Source organism: Lycorma delicatula, chromosome 7 (assembly GCF_047948215.1).
Source record: "Lycorma delicatula isolate Av1 chromosome 7, ASM4794821v1, whole genome shotgun sequence".
NCBI lineage: Eukaryota > Metazoa > Arthropoda > Insecta > Hemiptera > Fulgoridae > Lycorma > Lycorma delicatula.
The window spans coordinates 32,090,594-32,111,884 of NC_134461.1; the positions used below are offsets into that span (position 1 = coordinate 32,090,594).

Below are 21,291 nucleotides of genomic sequence, written 5' to 3' on the forward strand. Positions count from 1 at the left end.
TTAAACCAAATTTAACAAATTGAGCTCTTAATTAAACAGAATTAACTAAATTAAAATAAAACATGACATGAAAATATAAACCATAACCAATTGTGGAAAGTGTAGTTAACACTAAAAATAACTGACCAAGCTAAGCAAGATCCAATTTTAATTTGATTTTTTTAATCCATTTGGAATTTCACCTACTTATGTATATGTGATGCAATTATAGCGAAATGAGATTTATGATTTTTATTAAATTTTATACAATTCTTCTGAGTTCTCCTAGCTGTTAGGAGGAATGACATACGTGTGATAATTTCAAAATTTAGCCAGAACAAAAATCAGGAAGATCACTGACTTAGTTCTCAAATTCACTGAGTCAGTGAGTGGCAGGTACTCTTAGTACATAACACTTATGGTAAACTGCTATATATTTATGATATATACTGGTAGTTAAAATAAAAACACTGAAATATACTATCAGAAAATAAATAAATAAGGGGAAATAACAGAAGAGCCTTTTTGATAGTCACTGATGTACAGTGTCCTTAGAAAAAAGGTGTATGACATTAATTACACATATTATTCTACACCTATCTCAATCTATTTTGACTGATAATTCTGTTTTATACTTCATTTTGATTTTCACTTTATTAAATATAATATAATTGTGGATCTTTATTTGTTAAATTCAATATAAAATGTATGATAACTACTGTTCACAGAATGTTACTAATGTATTAGTAATAAATTAAATTCTTTAAAGAAGTAGAGGACACCACTGATAGATGACTATCATGGAAGCAGTTCCACTAATTCCATTTTAGTACTATTTATACCTTCTATTTAATGCTAACCTAAAATCTTTTTTAATATAAAAAAAAAATATTGTTTTTATATTTTTTTCCATTTACAGTATACACAATAAAACACAGCTGTTATTTATAAAGTACTAAGTACAAATAGCACCCCAGGCAGTGACCCAGTGAGTGAAGGCTAACAAACAGTGTTCTTGCCAGAAGCTAGTCAACATTTCAAAATGGCAAATCTATGAAACATCATCACACATATATTGTTCTGCAAGTAGCAAGGAGCCTTACTGCAAAATTTTGTAACAGTTAAAAATGTGTTTGGCTATATTGTATCACAAACATTCAAATAATGAAATGTCAAAGTTGAACTAAATCAGGACCTCAGTTTACTCTATCAAATATATCTGATGGGTCCATGGTTAAACCGTAAACTGCAGCCCCTGACAATCTGATAGTACTGCAATGTCTGGAAGATCTCACAGCATCCTAAAAATTAACATCTTTACAGTTAACCATTTTATAGTTAACCCATCTCCATGGCAGAGAGATAACATTTCAGCTATTCATCTGAAAGTTTCCAGTTCAAATCAGGCATGGCATTTTTCATATTCTACAAAATTTCCATTCCATATTCCCATGCACAAACTTTTAGGCTTAAGTAGTAAATTAATCATCAAAAAGAAAAGTATATATATTATGCTACATATATTTGTTTATATATACATAAATACAGTTTTTTTTTTTTAAGTAGTTGTCTTCTCAGGGAGTCAGGAAAAATGAACTGGAATGAACAAGCTACTGCAGACATTTACTGGAGAATAATTCTTATATGTCCTCTTGCATGCGAAGGCTGACTGATTTTTACTTTACTTTTCTGGCTATTAAAAGATAAAGCAGAAAGTACTACCAGAGAAGTAAAAAGATGATTCCCTCCCCAAATTAGTATATTTCTTGACATTTTGAAGTGCATGAAACCAAAAGTTCTGAAATCCTGGCAACAAAATTTATCTATGCATGTAGGTTACTGGAGCTTAATATCTCCAGTATACTTATCTACAATTGAAATTTTATGTAATAGTTTGCATGTAAAAAAACTGATAACTAAATTTTTGAAAAAGAAAAGAAGAAAGAAACAACTGAGGGTTGTACTCTATGAAAAACTTACTTGCGCATGATTTTTAGCTTTTTAAAAAAATAACACTGGAAATGCTTCTAAAATAACAATTAAATATTTTTGAAAAAAGAAGAAATATTTCCCAAAATATTTCTCTAACTTTTTATCATTTTAACCGATTGGAAATTTATTTAATTGTTTTTCTCCAAAGTCTTCAACGTAACACAAAGGGAGAGGTATTTTCCATAAAATTTAATTTTATGGAAAGTAAAAGTTTTAATACCAACTTGTAACTACTTCAACCTGTAAATGAGGTGTTAACAGAGTGAGAAAAATTTTCAACCTCATCATAGGCATAAGGTATACACCATAAATCCCTACCACTAACAGGTTGAATTCTACAATTTTTTGACTGTTTCAAACCTTTAACTTCAAACTTTTTTATTATCTTTTCCAAATGAAGCTTCATCATATTGTAAATAGGTTTGGAAATTTAATCTTCAAACTTTATCGTGAAAATAATAAGGGATAAATTTTTAGTTTTCTTTTAAAGTTTTTGTTTAAATAGCACAAAATAATGTCACTTGATTAGTTTTAGATGGAATTTTATAAACTGTATAAGTTAGAATCTATGTAGGATAGATTACCTTGGTACAAGGTTGAATTTGTGTGAATATTTATGCTTCTCACTGGTTCAACTATTCAATTTTGAAAATGATTTTTTAACATAATGAATTATTTTCAATGCATCATAAAATAAGTTAAGTTATAGTAAGTGCATACAATTTTTAACTTTGATACTGAGTAAAGCATTAAATATTAAACTCACATGAACAGTGGTCAAATTTGGCAACATTATCTCCAAATTTTTTAAAGCATTACAAACATTTCATTAACCCTTGATTACAGTACATTTTAATTTGTCTACTAATAAAATATATTGAATTTGACAACAGCAGATTAAAGTAAACAACAATAAAAAATGTAGAGTTCTGGAAATTATTTTGTCACAAAATAAGTCTTGAATACATCTCAGTAAAACCAAATCAGATAACCATTTGCATGAATATGGCATATAATGCAAATATCCTGAGTAATACCAATCAATTAAGAAATGACTGGCTACATCCACTTCCTCTGCACACCCTAATCAAGACATCTAATTAACACTAACTTTAAATTCATTCTACAGACAACAGTGATATACAAAAATCCATGTCTATTTGTAATTATTAACAGACAAGATATGTAGCTTTTCCTTTTTTCTTGTCATAAGAAGTGTTCTAAGAGAGTCAGTGTTATAAATTTTGATTAGAAACTTCTATAACATTGAAAAAGAATTATTATAATAATCATTTCATATTGTTCAGGATTTGGCTTGTCACAAATTTAGTTTAATGCATAAGCAAATATTTACAGAATTTTTTAAATTTTATGTGAATTTTTCACTAGAGAAATAAGTTTTTATTTATACTAGTATGAACACATTGGCTTTTGCAGATGATGTGGCTACGATCACTGAGAACATAAAGACCAGAAAAAACTGGCAGAAGTATTTTTTAAAAAGCCTAAATCAATGGGACTGGAAAAGAACTTTATGAAAAACAAAATATATGTGTATTGAAAGAAATTCAGGTTAATGGAAACAGCATGAAAATATTGAAATTGAAGTTAACATAGATAAAGAAGAGACAGATTTATAAAATATTTAGCAATAGTTCTGAACAGTAGCAACTCAAGACGATCTAGAAATAGACTGTAGTAAAATCTGCATCAAAAGCTTTCTTCAGTAAAAACAAGTGACTAGAAACAAAGCAATTAATTAGGACAAATAACAATCTGTAATACAATACTTTAACATTTTCATTATATAGAAGAGAAACATGAGTACAGAGCAAGAACACAGGATGGCAGCTTTTGAAAATAAAATACTAAGATTTATGGTACAGTTTATGATAACAGTGAGTGAAGAATTAGAAAGAATACATTTAGAAAATTGAGTTTAGAGAACTGGATGTAATGACAGAAATTAACGCAAGAAGACCAGACCAAGATGGCAGGATGCATAGTTAAGAGAGAAGAAGATTCACGACTGAATGAGTTACAAAAGGTTACCAGAATGACAAAGACCACCACTTCAAATCTACAAAATCTAAATAAGTTAGAGGAAACAGAAGATGAGGGTCTTGCTACAGTTGTTTAAACAACTAGTTGGTGAAATCAAAAATTTAGTTTGCATGACCAGGAGGGTAAGTTATACTTCTGCATTAACAATTTGCGAAACTCACATAAAACAGAGAAAAAAACGGGTAAAGAATGAATTAATAATACTGCATAATGCACCTTTCAGTGAAAGTTAAGGATGTAACACAAATAATACAATGAAATAGTTCTAGGAATTTTTAATCACAAAATTAATAAATAATATTTGGCATCAATAACTTGTCATACTGCAACACAAAGCATTAAGATAATCATACACTATGTATATTCTCTAGTCTAATACTATGATATTCTAACATAGCATAAAGGCCATCTCCCAAAGGCTAGACAAAAAGTATTTGCTACTCTCAATATAAAGTTCTTTATAATAAACCGATATTAAATATTCTGAAGCAATCAAAAAATAAAATGTTCACAGTAGGTAATAAAATGCCAGTTGGAAAAATCTTCAGATAAAACCAAAAAATTAAAAAAATTAAACAACCAAAATGAAGATTAAAAATCTAAATCAAAATATCCATAAAAATTACATAAAGTACAAAAAATTCCTAATTAAGGTTTTTTTGAATTGATAAGCAATTTAGCAATAACTGATAACTCAGGATTGAGAATATAATAATTTCACCAACCAATAACGATGTAACTGAAGAAATTATCAAACTTTGTGTATTAAAAGATTTGTTTTTTGTTTGTTCAAAAAGACAGTATGAATCAAATGTAGCAAAAGTATGCCTAAAAACCACAGTTTTTACAACACCACTAAAATTATAGAAATTTATTCTGGATACTGAATTCATTATTATAATAAAACAAATCAGATCAACTACTGAACCATATAAAGGGAAATAATTGACAGTTTATTTTTTTATTGTATAATAACAGAAATTAAATGGAACAAGAATCATTCAACTTTTTTTCTTTAATTTGGCATCTTTTTATAACTATGCTAATCATACAGTACATTATTCTCATAATAATTTTTTATTTACTTTTAATTACATAAAACCAGTTTCTTTCTACAGTCATTTAAAGATATTAATGGATTATGATACATTTAGTATGTTTTCAAAACTGATCTAGAAACAGCATTTTCTGATCTGTCTTTAACTTAGCTTTTTATCTTATTTTTTAAAAATATTTTCACACTAGCCTAGCATTTCACTGACCATGGTTGTAAGGAATGTTGATAAATAAATTAATCATGACTGATGAGGTACAACTGAATGCAATTAATTAGGGAAATGAAAATTATTTTATGTATTAGTTTAACCACTAACATTTCTCAAAATAATAATACTAAAACCTAGAAATTGGACTACTCCATAATAAAGAAATGTCATTTTCCATACAATGAGATATTCAAAATGTGTGTTGTGTTTTCAGATGAAACGGCATGATTGGAAACGGCAAATAGCCATGATTGTACATTTATTAATTAATCCTACTGGTTTTAAAATTATCTGATTACTTGATTGAGAGCGAACAAATTATCTTGGCTGTCATTAGTCAATCTACTAGTTTAATGCTATTCACTCCATTCTGTTCTCGACTAATCTTTTAAAACTTCCTATATTACAAATCATTTATTGCCTATAGTCTAATATTTATTTTCCCTAGTTATATCTTGTAATTAATCTTCTTGTTCTTATATTAATAGCAGTAATCCTCTAGTAGTAGCTGTAATTAACCTAGTTCATTTTTCAAGATTTTAGCTCAAAAGTTCTCACTTCTCTAGTATGTTTCTAAAAACTTCATTTTGAATAGGTTTTATATTTTAGAAATAATTAAAAGGTCTGAATTTATTTAATGCAGTTAAGATTTATAATCCGGTGACCAGACAGGAAATCAGAGGGCCAAGGAAGTCTCTGCTCTCAGATCAAATCAAGCATCCATGACCTACAGAACCTAACATCTTCAGAAACCAATATAAATCAATGTGAAATGAACATTGTCTTAAACTCCTCTATGTGTAGGATGAAACTAGCCTCCTGTGCCTGTTCCATTCACAATCCCACAGGAGATAAGGGCTTTTTTGCCTAGAATACGCTCATTAATGTTTAATGATTTTGTATTGACCATCTTAGAAATATAGTAAAACAGTTGTCTAGTACATCACGATCCATCAGAGATGTAACAAGCTGAGTGAGGTACAAATTAACGGTTTCAGAATAACCATCAAAATGTGAAAATAACCAAATGAAATATAAACTATACAGTTAAGCTTTTATTGAAGGAATTCAATGTCAGAACAATATTTCTTTGAATGGAGCATATTTTATTTGTATTTTTATTTACATTCCAAGATCATACTTACTGATAAGAAGAATTCTTTTAAGTGTGAGAGCTCTACTAGTAAACACCAATTTGCTTTTGATGTCTTTTTAGTTTATTCATCCTTTGCTTTTTACTACCTAAACAATAAAATTTTGCAACTACTGGTAAATTAAGTACTACTGATATTTATTTGCTTAATACCACCTTTCTGTCACATTTCATTATACTAGGTTTATTTGAATTAATAGAATAAAGAATTAAGAAATTTATCAAAAACTTTATTCGAATTCTTCACATAATATTCTAACGAATTCTTGCACACTACCCAATCCCTCTAAATTTACAGAAATAAAGAATATATAACAAACAATAAAATTTAATGTAGAAAAGGTTTTGTGAGAAGTTCTGAAAATGTGAAACATCATTATGATATTTACAAAAAACAATTTATAATTAGATAAAAATGACAACTATTAAAACATATTAGAGATATTCAGCTGCTAAAAAAAAAAGAAGAAACAATTTTTGAAATGTATTAAAACTGTAGAAAACAAGCAAAATTACAGTAATAAAACCATATAAAGCAATACAATAAAAAATTAACATTTACTTACTGAATCTTGTCCAAGTTTAGAATTTAATGAACTAGATTTTGAGTCGGATGCAAGTGAATCTGAACTAGCATGCTTTGCATTAAGACTTTCCATTTCCAACAGATCACTGTTTGATTTCCTTTCCATGATTTTTCAAAATAAAAAAAATCGCAAAAAACAGATCAATTCAGTCAGAGAAGATTTATCTGAAAAGCAAATAAAAACATACTGCAAACCTTCTGATAAAATTGACATTGATGATTGCATTAAAAATAAGTGATTTAATAATAGAATGGATAAAGCAAAAATTACAAAAAAAACTTACTAAAGCAATTAATACACATAGTAAAAACAAAATACTTTAATCTTATAGAAAATTAAAGAATATAGATAAGTATAATGTTACGTAAAAATAATGTAGACTAATTAAAGTCACTTCCTTGCTGAGTTGAAATAGTATAGATATACACTTTTTCATTTCCAGGAGCGAGGCAATTAATATGTCGCTTTATACTGTATCCCAACTTTTCTTATATCAGTAACACATGAAAGCAACTAGAGGTTTGCACCAGAAGTACAAACTGGGGCTTTCTTTGAAAATAATGATGTTCACTACACAAGCCAGTCTTTGTGATGAACAGAACAAAAGTGTCACTTTTATGGTGAATATTAGCTGCATTTCAATATGTTGGCAAGCTAATGCCAACATAAAATTGTATGTTTGGCTTGGTGAAGAAAACAAGAAACTATTTATTCGTCACTTTTCTGAGTAACCATAGGGTAGAACCTTTTATTCTTAAATATGTCTCTATGTCATTGTTTGGAAGTGACTTGTACTCATGTCAGGCCATATTATAGTAATGGCAGTTTAATATACAAATATTTATTCACATGATTTTTTTTAGCCTCCGCAAAGTACAGAATTAATTCTTCTACATAATTCTGTACTTTGCGGAGGCTGAGAAAATATTATATTATATATAGTTATTTAACAGAGGAAAAAGAGAAAATGGGCAATAAAAAACTTAATCTAAATAAATTAAAAGTATTTATTTATGTCTACATATTTGTATCTTCAACTATACATATGATCTCAATAAACTGTACAAATTACCTTTCAAGAGTTTTTATGGATAATAAATGACTATACAGGCCAATAACTATAAAGGCCAATAAAGCCAATAATTAACTATAATTACTATAAACGCCAATTATGGATAATTACAAATGCCAATGACCTCCTCAAACAAGTGAATGAGTAGAAATGGGAACAAGGCATTCTATTGCCTTGCATGGGAAAGTAACCCTGAAAGCAGGGAAATCCATAAGGAAGTTAACAGTATTAAAATACAAAAGGCAATAGAAAACCACTGTATTAAAGAGTCTGGTGATAATTCATTGCATTATATAATGATACTGGCTTCTTCTGTTAAATGTTCCGTAGTTAAAATAGCTTCCCATTCAGATTTCCAGGAGAAGCAACTAAAGAAGTTACAGGACAGAGTGCAGAACTTAACATTGTCAAGATTGTTACAGAGTGGAAAGTTAGAGAATTTCAAGAGGAAAATGAAGACAAATAAAATGAATATATTAGAACTGAACTAAGCAAGGTGGGAGGGGCAAAGAGAAGAAATGTGGAAAAGTTACCATATTCTATTACAGAAGAAAGAAAGGAAAAACAGAGTGGCAATAATTATGTGAAATGAAGTAGCAAAGTGGCTGTGGAAAATATGTTATGTAAATAATTGATTAATGTCATTAAGGATATTACCAAAAAATTTAGTTATAGTACAAGTATACCTGCCAACAACAAATTATGAAGAAAATACTGAAGAAATGTATATAAAAGATGTACCGAACATGTAATAAAACTGGAAAAGGATTCTTGTAATGTACTGATGGGAGAATAGAATGTTGTGGACAGAGATGAATTAGTATGGTAGGAAAACTTGACTTACGGGTACGGAATAGAAGGGGAACAGATTAATAGAATTTTTTTTTTTAAGAAAAAAAATTATATATAACCAACACTTGGCTGAAAAACCATAAAAGGAGGAAATATGTGGATAACCCTTGAGGACAAAATTAATTATGAAATAGACCACATCTTAGTAAATGAATGCTGTTAAGAAAGCAATTGGATTACCAGATGCAGATATCAATAGTGACTGTATGCTACTTAGGATGGAAATAAGAATAGCTTTAAAGAAGGTAGAGAAAGTAAAGATGGTTAAGAAACATAATGTATGAAAGCTTCAACTTAGGAAAGTTGAAAAAAACTGTATGACAAAAAGATGATACAGCATTTAAAATAAGCAATAAGGAAAATGACAACGCTGAGGAGATCTGGATAAGAATAAAAAAAAAGCACAGTACAAAAAGCAGAGGAAGAAGTAGGCTAAGAGAAAAATAGAGCCAAGAAACCACAGTTAAAACCAGAACTGCTGAAGAAATAGGCAGAAAACTGTATACAAATAAGAGAAATGAAAGTGAAAGAACAATATAACACAAATTAAATGGGATAAGGAGGGAGACAGAAAAATCTAGGGAAAGGTGATTGATGGAAGAAACCAATGACATTGAGGATTTAGAAAATAAAGGGCAGCATGAAGAGCATTAAAAGGGATAAATGGAAAGGGAATAATAAAAATTATAAAAACTGAGAATAAGGGTGGTAAAATGCTACATAAGAGAAATGAGAGAAAAGATGAAAGGAAAATGTGGAGGACCTGTATAGGACCTGGAACTAAACACAAAAGGAATGGGAGGTAGGTGAAGGGTTAAAGACAGTTAAAATATGAACATGTGAAATGCAGAAAGCGACTAAACAAATGAAGAATAAATAATCGACTGGAACTGATGAACTTCCCATAAAATTCTATAAATGCTTAAGGTAAATGAAGGTTTGAAAAGGTATGAAAGAAATAGTTGAATTGTGTAACGGGATAAATCATATGGGTGAATGGCCTGACGACTTTGTGAAAACAGTAATGATACCAATTCCAAAAGAAATTAATACCAAAAAATACACAGAATGGAGAAAAAATAAGTTTAATACCCTATTCTGCTAAAATATTTTAAGAATACTAAACCAGAGATTAGTAAGAATAATGAAAGAGAGGAACAGTTTGACTTCAGAAAAGGGAAAAGAACCAGAGATGCCACTGACCAGGATGGTAAACAATATTTAGAGAGGAATAGGAATGAGCCGGTATTTCATAATTTAGAGAAGGCATTTGATAGTCAAATGGGAGAAAACGATACAAGATTTTTAAAGAAAAAAAGTAAAATTTGAAGACAGAAGGTTAATTTTATACATGAAACAAACGGCAGCAATGAAAGTAAGAATATGACTAACTAGGTGGGTTTAGATCAACCCACCGGGTTGGTCTAGTGGTGAACGCGTCTTCCCAAATCAGCTGATTTGGAAGTCGAGAGTTCCAGCGTTCAAGTCCTAGTAAAGCCAGTTATTTTTACACGGATTTGAATACTAGATCGTGGATACCGATGTTCTTTGGTGGTTGAGTTTCAATTAGCCACACATCTCAGGAATGGTCGAACTGAGAATGTACAAGACTACACTTCATTTACACTCATACATATCATCATCCTCATTCATTCTCTGAAGAATTATCTAAACGGTAGATACCGGAGGTTAAACAGGAAAAAGGTGGGTTTAGATCAAAGTATTAGGCAAAGATACTGCCTCTCACTGACATTGTTCATTCAACATTTACATTGAAGATGATAAGAAATATAAAGTGAGATCATTTTATCGTGCACAGAATATAGTGTATAGCATCATTATGGAGGACTGAGAAAGTATGACAAATGGACAAGTGAGGAGTGAGGAAGTAATGAACAGGTTTAAAAAAGAAAGAGCACTTATTTGGGAAGTTCAAAAAATGAGAAGAAAAGTGGTTATGAATGTGGTTAGAGGAAGTGGAATTTTGACAACTCCATTTGAAGGGTAGGTAGAAGAAGAAAGGAAGTGATGAAGAAGAAATATGATGTTGACAGATGGGGTGAAGATTGGAAACAAGGGAAGGTAGAAACAGAAATGGCTAGAGACAGAGGTGGTGTAAGAGATCTGCTGACAAGGAAAACACCAAATCACGATGAAAGTTTTGATATTAATGGTATTGAATCTGTTCATATAAATGTATATTTTGATTACCTTTGTATCATACATTGTCTAACAAATGTATACAAAAAAATTTTTGTCATTTCAGACTGTTTTTACACAATATTTATTTTTTTTTTTTTTAGGCCAAAGATATTGTTTGTAGAATCTCTGATTACTTTGTTGATTACTTTTGTCTTTTTCTTATAACTATTACAGATGAATGTGTAAATAAGATAAAAATACTGATACCAGAAATGCACCTTTGGATTCCATGCAGCTTACCTTATAACCTTTAGAGAGTTAGTGTTTTGACACCCCACAATCATAATTCTAATAAAACATTATACACAGTTGATATATTAAATTCCACTCTTTATTATATTGAATAATCTGATTACTGGTTGATTGGTTTGTGTAGTATTGTGAAGGTCTCTAATTACTAGTTACTAATTACTACCCCAAAGAAAGATTGAGTGGCATAATGTCAGGGGATCGAGGTGGCCAGGGAATTAGTCCATCATGGTGAGTCCAACAATGAGGAAATTGTTCAAATAGGTAGTCCCTAACTTGTAAACCCTAGTATGGTGGTGTACCATCTTGATGGAAGGAAATGCTGGATTGCGGATGTTCAATTTGTGGTACTGCATACTCCAGTAACACGTCTAGTTAACTAGTGCTAGTAATGGTTGGCTAGACAAAGAAGAATAGTCTGATCACTTTATAAGCAGTCAACACACACCAAATGTTAATTTTTAGGTTATCACGTCCTGTTTGTTAAAAGGTATGAGGGTTCTCACAAACCCAAATCCGACAATTATGACCAGAAATATGAAAGGTAGCTTCATCAAAGATGAAGCATCAACTTCATTCACTTTATCAAGAATGTCCATGGCAAAATTGAAACCACATAGTTAATTGAAATCTTCAATTTCATACACCAACTGAATTTTGTATTCAAGAAGTTTTAGGTGCTTGAATAGAACCTTCACAATTGTCAGTTGGAATATTCCCAGTTCAAAGCTCGCATGACAAGTTGATTTACCCAGGCTTCTCTGAAAATGTTTTCTTACTCAATTCACAACTTTCTTGGTGACAGGAGGTAAGTCAGCACCTTTTTTATGCACTAAATTTCCTGTATCCTTAAACTGCTGACACCAATGTTTAACAGTCTTTATTTAGAAGGATCACAGCCATACTCTAAACAGAAATAACTACAACCAGTAATAACAGATCTATTTTCATGAAACTATTTTATGAACACTGCTTTCTCCTACATGGTAGCAATTTTTTAACTGATGATCCCCCTGTTGTTACATTGTGTTGGCATGTTCATTCAAAATAACTCCAGAACCTACACTAATGTTTGAAAAAACCAACACACACTACATTGCTTCGTTCATTTTTTATTAAACCCTAAAATGAGCTGAATTATGTTCACTCTGTATATATACCCAACTAATTTTTTTTTTATTTTCACTTTTTCTAAAAAAAAAATATGTTGGTAATTTGTCATTATTTAGGTATAAATAAGCACAGATTTAGAATTTTTAGGTCACAGATATCCAAGCCATACTAATAACATGTCAGACATTATAACAGTACAACATAAAATTTAAAGAATGAATTCCAATAGAATTTTCTTTTCTTCAATCAATTTTTGATCTACAAACAATTATTTTTCAATATATATACTACATGTTCTTGCCCTTGACAGTTGCTAATGACATGAATTGAAATTTTTACTTTTTTTTTATGATATACATTGAGCCAAATCATATTCAAAAATGTTCTCAGTCATCTTTGTAACCACCTCAATGACTGATGCTGCTGTTTTTACATTTATGTTACTGCTGGCAATTTTTTTTTAATTAGGCTGACGCTTATTAAGAATGTGGCTGAAGAGTGTTGTGATTTGATCTGTGTTTACATCCGAATCAATCCAATTGATGCGACTCAAGGGTGGTTGCTTGACCAATTCAAAAAAAAATTTAACTTACCCACTTGTTCCCTACATGTCTCAGGACCTTAAAACTATTTTTTCTAAATTTTTTATTTAAGCAGTTTACCTGTGATGGTCATTTTTGTTACGGAGCAAACACCTATTTTTGTGACTGTAAGGGTTTATGGAAAAAATCTTAACTAAAAAAACTATTTGGTCCTGGAAAGATGAAACAACAAGCAATTTAATCATATTTTCTCAAGGTAAAAGATTGCTTCAATGGTTATTTACCTATCTCTCTTCTTTCTATGAGAAAATTACCAATAAAGTTGAACATTAAAAACATATATAATATTTGTGCATGGCATACACAAATTAAATTACTTTTTTATATGTAGGTATATGTTAGTAGTTTTACTATAAATAATATTAATGGTTTATTAATAATTTCTCAATTGTTATCTTTTGATGAATAATAAAATTATGATCAACTGTTGTATCATAATTATATTCCTCTTGAAGATGGCAGAATAGCTGAAAGCGCTCGAGGAAATTAAACTGGAATTTCATAAGCTGTTTTTTTTAAAATTACATATAATAGTTATTATACCAAACGGTGCCATGTTCAAAAAACTAAGTATTAATGGTGATATACTTCCCCTAAATTTTTATGAATTTTTGAAAACGAATTTTTTTTTAAATTCAGATTTTTGCTTCAAATAACTAAGATGGGGCTGGTGATAAAAATCTCAAATTTACATGACTTGCAGTGTTTTTGTAGATGTTAATAGCAAATAAAAAGGTTTCTAGTGTAATTGTACTAATAAAAAAGTTATAACCTCTCAAAAATCATGAAAAACCTGTTAAAAGCAATAGCATTTTGACTTACTAAATAAGTGAGTTTCAAGGGGGTTTCTTGTCTTCTTGGCATTTTAATATTTTTATACTTATTACTATAGTTGAAGAGACTTGTTTGAACCATTCAACTGCAGTGTTCATGTTATAAAACATGCTTGAAGTCATTTTCAGTCATCAGGAAAATTCATGTTGCAACATGCTAATTTATGCTTGTTGCATCATTTAGCTTTGCCATTACAAGATTGGTCAGTCTGATATTAGTCAGACTTACTAAATCGATATTAGACTTACTAAATAAGTGAGTTTCAAGGGGGTTTCTTGTCTTCTTGGCATTTTAATATTTTTATACTTATTACTATAGTTGAAGAGACTTGTTTGAACCATTCAACTGCAGTGTTCATGTTATAAAACATGCTTGAAGTCATTTTCAGTCATCAGGAAAATTCATGTTGCAACATGCTAATTTATGCTTGTTGCATCATTTAGCTTTGCCATTACAGGATTGGTCAGTCTGATATTAGTCAGTGACCTGTTCACATCTTTACCAAGTGTCTGAAATTTCATCCTGTGTTTGGAAGTGTTTATTAAATAAAATAAATAAGTTTTACTTAATAATATTATATCTGCAAATTTTAAAATTGGTTAAATTTTCACATTAATTACAGGTAATTTCATATAAAAGTTTTGAAGGGCAATGTTCCATAGGAATATATGTGAAAGAAGAGTGTCATAAAACAGTGTACGGTACAGCCCCAAAAGAACTCATCAAAATTTATGAATTTAATGATGAAAACCAACTTATTTTTTTACGGGTTAATTCAGATGTCACTAGTGTTTGTAAATATCATGAAAAAAAGGTTTTTGTTAAAATTCAGTCACCTGTATGGACAGTTATCTTGTGATCCTTTGAGAACTCATAAAAAAACAGTTAAGAAAAACTTAAGACAAATAAAACTACAGCAAGCTCTTAAACAACATATTTTTCCAAATTTAAATTTATTTCCTGGAAAGTCTCTTTGTATTAACTATTTCAAAAGTATTTTTTCTCAGCAGAACAAATATGAATGTGAAGACCAAGAGCAATACATTGCCCCATCTCACAATATTGAACAATTGGTAGTAGATATTAGCCTCAAAAATGACGATATACAGTTCATTTTTTCCACCCAGCTGGACCATGTACATCATTTCAAAAGTCTGAACAGGACAAAGTGTAGGTAGCGATCTGCAAAGTCCTGAGAAACCTGACATCACTTGAACTAACTACAGTGATGGGTTGTTCTCACATAATTTCAATAGAATTATAAGAAAAGATATCACAGCTGTTGGTTGAGCTCACTGAATAATAAACCACTGAAATCACTCATTGAAATCTCAGTCTGAGTAAGTTTACAATCATTTTTGAAACAAAAATGTATTAGGTTACTGGTATTGATTAAATTATCATTAATAATTTTTAAAAAAACTATTTTAAAAATATTGAAAACATCAATTTCAACAAGATAGGAGCTAAATATAAAAAATATATAATAAATGTAACGTGCAAAGAAGACAAGAAACCCCCTTGAAACTCATTTAGTAAGTCAAAATGGTGTTGCTTTTAACAGGTTTTTCATGATTTTTGAGAGGTTATAACTTTTTTTTAGTACAATACACAAAAAACTTTTTTATTTGCCATAAATATGTACAAAAACACTGCAAGCTGTGCAAATTTGAGATTTTTATCACCAAATTTGAAGAGTTATTTGAAGCAAAAATCTGAATTTAAAAAAAAAAAATTAGTTTTCAAAAATTCATAAAAATTTAGGGATAAGTATATCACCATTAATATTATTTATAGTAAAACTACTAGCATATACCTACAAATAAAAAAATAATTCAAACTGTGTATGCCATCCCTGCCTCTTGAAAAAATTACCAAAAGTGAAATTTTGCTGTTTTTCATGTTCAACTTTATTGGTAACGAACAGACTTGGCAATGCTTCACTATTGCTATATATATATATATAGAGAGAGAGAGAGAGAGAGAGAGTGGGAGAGAGAGAGAGAGTTTAAATTAACACAATTTAAAATTTGATAAAAAAATTGAAAACAGAACTTCACAAATTTTACCTTTCACTTATTCTCCTTTCCAACTTCTCCCTCACCCTCCCCAGTTTCCTTTTTACCCTTTCACATTTTCCCCGTTTTCAATTTTCCCCTTTTTCCCCGTGCGTAAATCGGTCCATTAGTTTGTTGGTCTTTAGCGGACACACATACGAACATGCCTTTTATATATATATATACATAGAATAAAAAAGTCTGTTTGTATATTTGTTTGTTTATTTCATAAATATCTCAACACCGGCCCCACCTAGCAGGTTCATTTTTTGCAGAAATAATTCTTTCCATGTAAGTAACAGTATGCTGAATATGAGGCAAATCAGACCATAAATACAATTTTTCGAAATATCTTGACGCCAGCGCCACCTAGCAGGTCCAAACTAATTCAGAAACATTCCCTGGCATGCGTCCAACCATTCCCCAAAGTTTCATCGCTATCGGATGAACGGTTTAGGAAGGCATAAGAGACATACAGACAGACAAACATTCATTTTTATATATATAGATTTTCTCATAGAAAGAAGAGAGATATGTAAATAAATCACTGGACCAACCTTTTACCTATTAAATTGCTGTGTGTTCCATCCTTCTAGGGCCAATAGTTTTTTAGTTATGATTTTTTCCATAAACCCTTACAATCACAAAAATAGGTGTGCACATCATAACAAAAATGGCCACCAAAGCTAACTGATTAAACAAAAAGTTAAAAAAAAAAATAGTTTTAAGGACCTGAAACACAGGAAAACAAGTGAGTAAGTTTCAATCTTTTTTTTGAACTGGTCAAGCAACCAACTTAGGTTTTTTTGGGCACTTTACTGGATTGGCCTATCTGGTAAATCAATGTTGTGTGTTTTTATGTGTTTATATATTTCAAAATGTTCAAATAAATGTATTACACACATCAATTGATGGATCTGCTAGTAGTCACATATTTAAGAAGGTAAAAGAGAAGTGTTTAAATGAGGGTAAAAGAGAAGGAAGATTTGAATTGTGTCAATTAATTCATTGCAACACTATCATATGACTTTCTATGTTTATACTTATTTCACAATATTATTTTTTTAATTACATTTGCATTAACATCTAAATAGAAAACAACTGCCCAAACATGTTTATAAAGAATTTTAATGTAAAGAAAAAATAGAATTAACTTAAATTAAAATTTTTGTGAAAAAATATACGACTAAAATAACAAATTAACAAGAATTAAAAATTCAATAAATTTATAAAAACACTTATTTCATAACTACACTATTTTGTTACCAAAAATGTGATGTCACAAAAAGAAAGTAGTAAGCTTAAAAAATAAATCTTGTAATTATTATTAAGTGAAATAATAATTCATGCACTGCACAAAGAATGTTTTACAATAGTAATACGATTATAATTTATGATTTAGTTTTTAAAATACATTTAAATAACATTAATCAATTTGCTGATAATGTGTTTTCTTATATTTACATTTGGATAAAAACCTTCACACATAATTCTCTTGATTCAACTGAACACACAAAATAAGTAATTTATAAATACTACCAAATTACGTTTTAATTCATAAAAAAAATTTCAATATATAATTTTTAATTTTACTATTTTTATTATATTTGAATAATTTAATTTTAATGCTGCATGAAACGATATACTTATCTGCATTTTGGTGACATAAATATAAAATTAAATGTAATCATACAAAATAGATAAAATGTTTTTCTTTTTTCTGTTATGGTGCAAGAAATGGAATAACTATTTATATAAATAAATTCACTAATGCAGTTACATGTATTTATAATTTCTTTGATTCTGATTCCATTGTGTTATAATGCATTAACAATAGTCATCATTTCAAACTACTTAGTCTTACTAAGCATGAGTACAAGTTATCATAAATTAATAATCTCTGAACTGTATTCCATATTACAGAATATCAGAAACAGTGAACTCAATTATTTATCACATTTTTATTTAATAATAAATGATGCAGAAAATCACTACTTAAACCATATAAGTTGTTTGTCTTTAAATAATGAATTGATATAGACTTAAAAATCACAGAGTAATCTATTTTTACATATATATATATATATATATATATATATATATATAAAAGAATGTTCAGTGATAACCTGTATGTTACACAACAGTTACCTCTTTTATTACCCTTTTTGTATCAATAAATAAAGCAAATGAACATATAAAAAATAATAAATAAAAACATTTTCCTTTTTAGAGTAACCTTCATATAAAAGGAAAAAGAAATTTGAGATTGTGTTGAACTGAATGATAAAAATGCTGCTTTCAATTTACCATTTCGGGTAAACCATTTCTGGTTTACCTCATGCAATTTCAATTCATAAAGTCTACCCAAGATAAACTTTATAAAATGGACCAATGTAATCCTAATCATTAACATAATCAAAAGGAAATGTAGAAACCTTAACTTAATTTGAGAGAACTTAAACCGAATACATGGGATGTATTAAACCCTCAACCACAATTGAAATCTATTATTTCATAATTAATCTGTGTGGATGATTGGTAGCATTTATACCTTAATCCAGATGGTTCTGGGGTTGAAATCAGATTTGACAAAATTCATTCTCATCATGCTAAAAATTATTCATTTAACAAAAACATGAGTAGGCTAACTAATTTTAATTGGGTGTAGACCAGGAGTTACTGGAGAGAATGAATAATGTTCACAAAGAACCAAACTACAGTAAAGTAAAACAGTTCTACACTAATTTCACAAATCTAATATTTATTATGAACAAATATTTCAGTTAAAACATTTTAAATCACCTTACAACTATCAACAGTGACTGGTGTAGATGGGCCAGGTGTAGACTGGTTCACATCCTGGGATCAGATTGCAGTTACGTATTTAGAATATGTTCATAAAATGTTGGATATTAATTGTGTCTGTTCATTTTACATATCATGGTTTTTTTTTTGTGTCTAAGTTATATATTAAAAAGTTCAAGTGTAGAAGGATGGTCCTTTTTTGAATATATATATAGTACAAGGTTGTTGATTGTGCAACTGTGATTTTTCTATCTATGTGTTGTATACTCATGATATAATGATTATATCTATGATGGCTGGCAGTCTGTGGATTACACTTAGTACAGTTAGACAAGATCAGATTGTTTAAGTTATCATGAATGAAAGTATCTACCACTACCAGTCTTCTGAAGATTCTAAAAGTAGGCTTTTTGCTGGTTATTTTTTATAATGGTACGATAAAAACAAATCATTCATTTATTGCCTTCACATTTGGTTGAAATGTTGTATTTTGGTTATACTTCGTATTTATATTCACAATCATGGTGTATTTTGTTTATGGATATTAAGAGTTAATCATTGAGTACTTCATAGTAACTCTCTCACGGAGGGCATAACAAGCATTATATAGAGGCATTTGCTACTACCTATTGATGCAAATCATAAATCCACTAATATCAACAATAACCTTGATATTATCTTTAAAAAAACTTAACCACATGTCGGCTTAATTAGAAACTCCTCAAATAATGCTATAAGCAATAATGTCACTTGATAACATGATTAGAACATAAATATCAATCACTGAAGATGGTTGCAAAGGCAAATAAAAATATTTTGAAATTGTTAAAAAAAATTGGATTTCATTTCAAGAAGTTTAAGTTTCCAATAATTTTCATTGCAAACTTGCTTGAATAAAAATGACACAAATTTAACAGTTAACATTAAAAATCAATGCAATAAATACAAGCAGGGCATGGTAAAGTGTCCATGACCAAACACTATAATCATGCCAAAAAATATCTCTCATAAAGTACAGTTTAATCCACAGTCTATGAATTAATATTTAGATAAAATATACATTAATCACAACAAAAATATATAATGATATGCTGATTTAAACGGGCGGTCTATTAAATACCTTCATGTGTCATTCAAATATAGAATAAAATGAATATTAAACTAACCTAAAACATCCGTAGCAAAGAATGATATTCCTTCAAGAATTAACAATTTTCCACAAAGTAAAAAGAGTCTGATTGAGTAATGTGAAGAATTGTTATAGTAGAAAATATACATAAAACATAGCAAAACTGAAATGAATAAACATGACACAAATCCTCGAACATTAATCGTTAATCTCATAAATATGTACTTAAAGCCTAAATTTATTCTGATTATAAGCAAAATAATTTAATAAAAAACTAATACTTGAACAAGTGAGATTTATTTAATAACTACATTCTGTTATTACGTTACGATTTAACACATCACTATTAAAAATTAAACACTACAATAAACAAACAAAAACGCTTAATAGATATAACCTCCTCCGGAAAACTGAATACAAACACTTGGTTAACAGGTGACCAACAACAGCTATATTGCACTGTTTGATGACGAATGAGCAATAGTAAAACCATTTATTAATTTAATTCCCTGAAAAAATATATTTTATAATTAATTTTTCTATTGATACAACTCGTAACTTTATTTTTGTAACGCATTGATTAAAACGAATATATTACTCGACCGAAAATTCTGCATCATGGTTTAATGTTGTTTTAAGCTCTCATAATTTATTCATAGTTGATTTTGAGACAAATTACTTCAATTGTATTAAAAAATTAACGTAGAAATGTTAATACTAGCAGTTAGGTATTTAGCAGAAATAGAGCAATAATAATCGTGATGTTGGCAACTATACGATTCGAATGCAGTTTCAAATTAATTTCACTGAATCAAAAATGAAGCGAAAACAAAAAAAGATTCTTGCAGACAAAACGTTAATTTCAGAAAAAACCTATATTTCTTAGAGTAACTAACCTTATATATCTGAAATTAACAAGTTTTTTTCATTTTTGTTTAAATCCGTTAAACCCTTATTAGAATTTAACAAAGAAACTTTGCATTTTCAATTTTTCTAGCTGCGTTTTTTAACTCCCACCGATAACTTACAATTTAAATAAACTTTATTGAGTATTTGAAATATTTTCTTTCTAATTTTTTATTCTTTTTGTTCATTTATATTTCTGAGCACTGGATTTTTATATCTATCTTGAGTTTTTCTTCCATTCACTTGAAAGAATTTCTGCATCATTTTTTTTATTATGGTTTTTGAGAAATAATCTCTTTGGTTTGCTCTTTAAAACAGTCTTGGTTCTCTACAATCATAACTTTCTTGAACAATTCTTAAAGAATATAAACTGTAACAATAATTATGACCTTGAAACTAGGCTTACCTAACTCAAAAAGCAACCAAAATA

At 29.2% G+C, this 21,291-nt stretch overlaps 1 protein-coding gene across 6 annotated transcripts in view; it reads right to left on the reverse strand.

The window, feature by feature from the left end:
- Positions 1 to 20,387, reverse strand: part of mtm (phosphatidylinositol-3-phosphate phosphatase) — a 74,618-nt gene extending 54,231 nt beyond the window's left edge. For 3 of the 6 annotated variants that reach the window (XR_012757263.1, XM_075371967.1, XM_075371965.1), the window contains exons 1-2: positions 19,993 to 20,386; positions 7,020 to 7,204 (exon numbers count right to left, since the gene is read on the reverse strand). Coding sequence is in view for 5 of the 6 variants with exons in the window: in XM_075371967.1 (XP_075228082.1) it covers positions 7,020 to 7,145 (126 nt within the window). In the remaining variant the exon portion in view is untranslated. Of the gene's footprint in view, positions 1 to 7,019; positions 7,205 to 19,992 lie in introns of all 6 variants that reach the window. The other 3 variants (XM_075371964.1, XM_075371966.1, XM_075371963.1) reach the window with 2 other exon arrangements.
- Between the last annotated feature and the right edge of the window lie 904 nt (positions 20,388 to 21,291).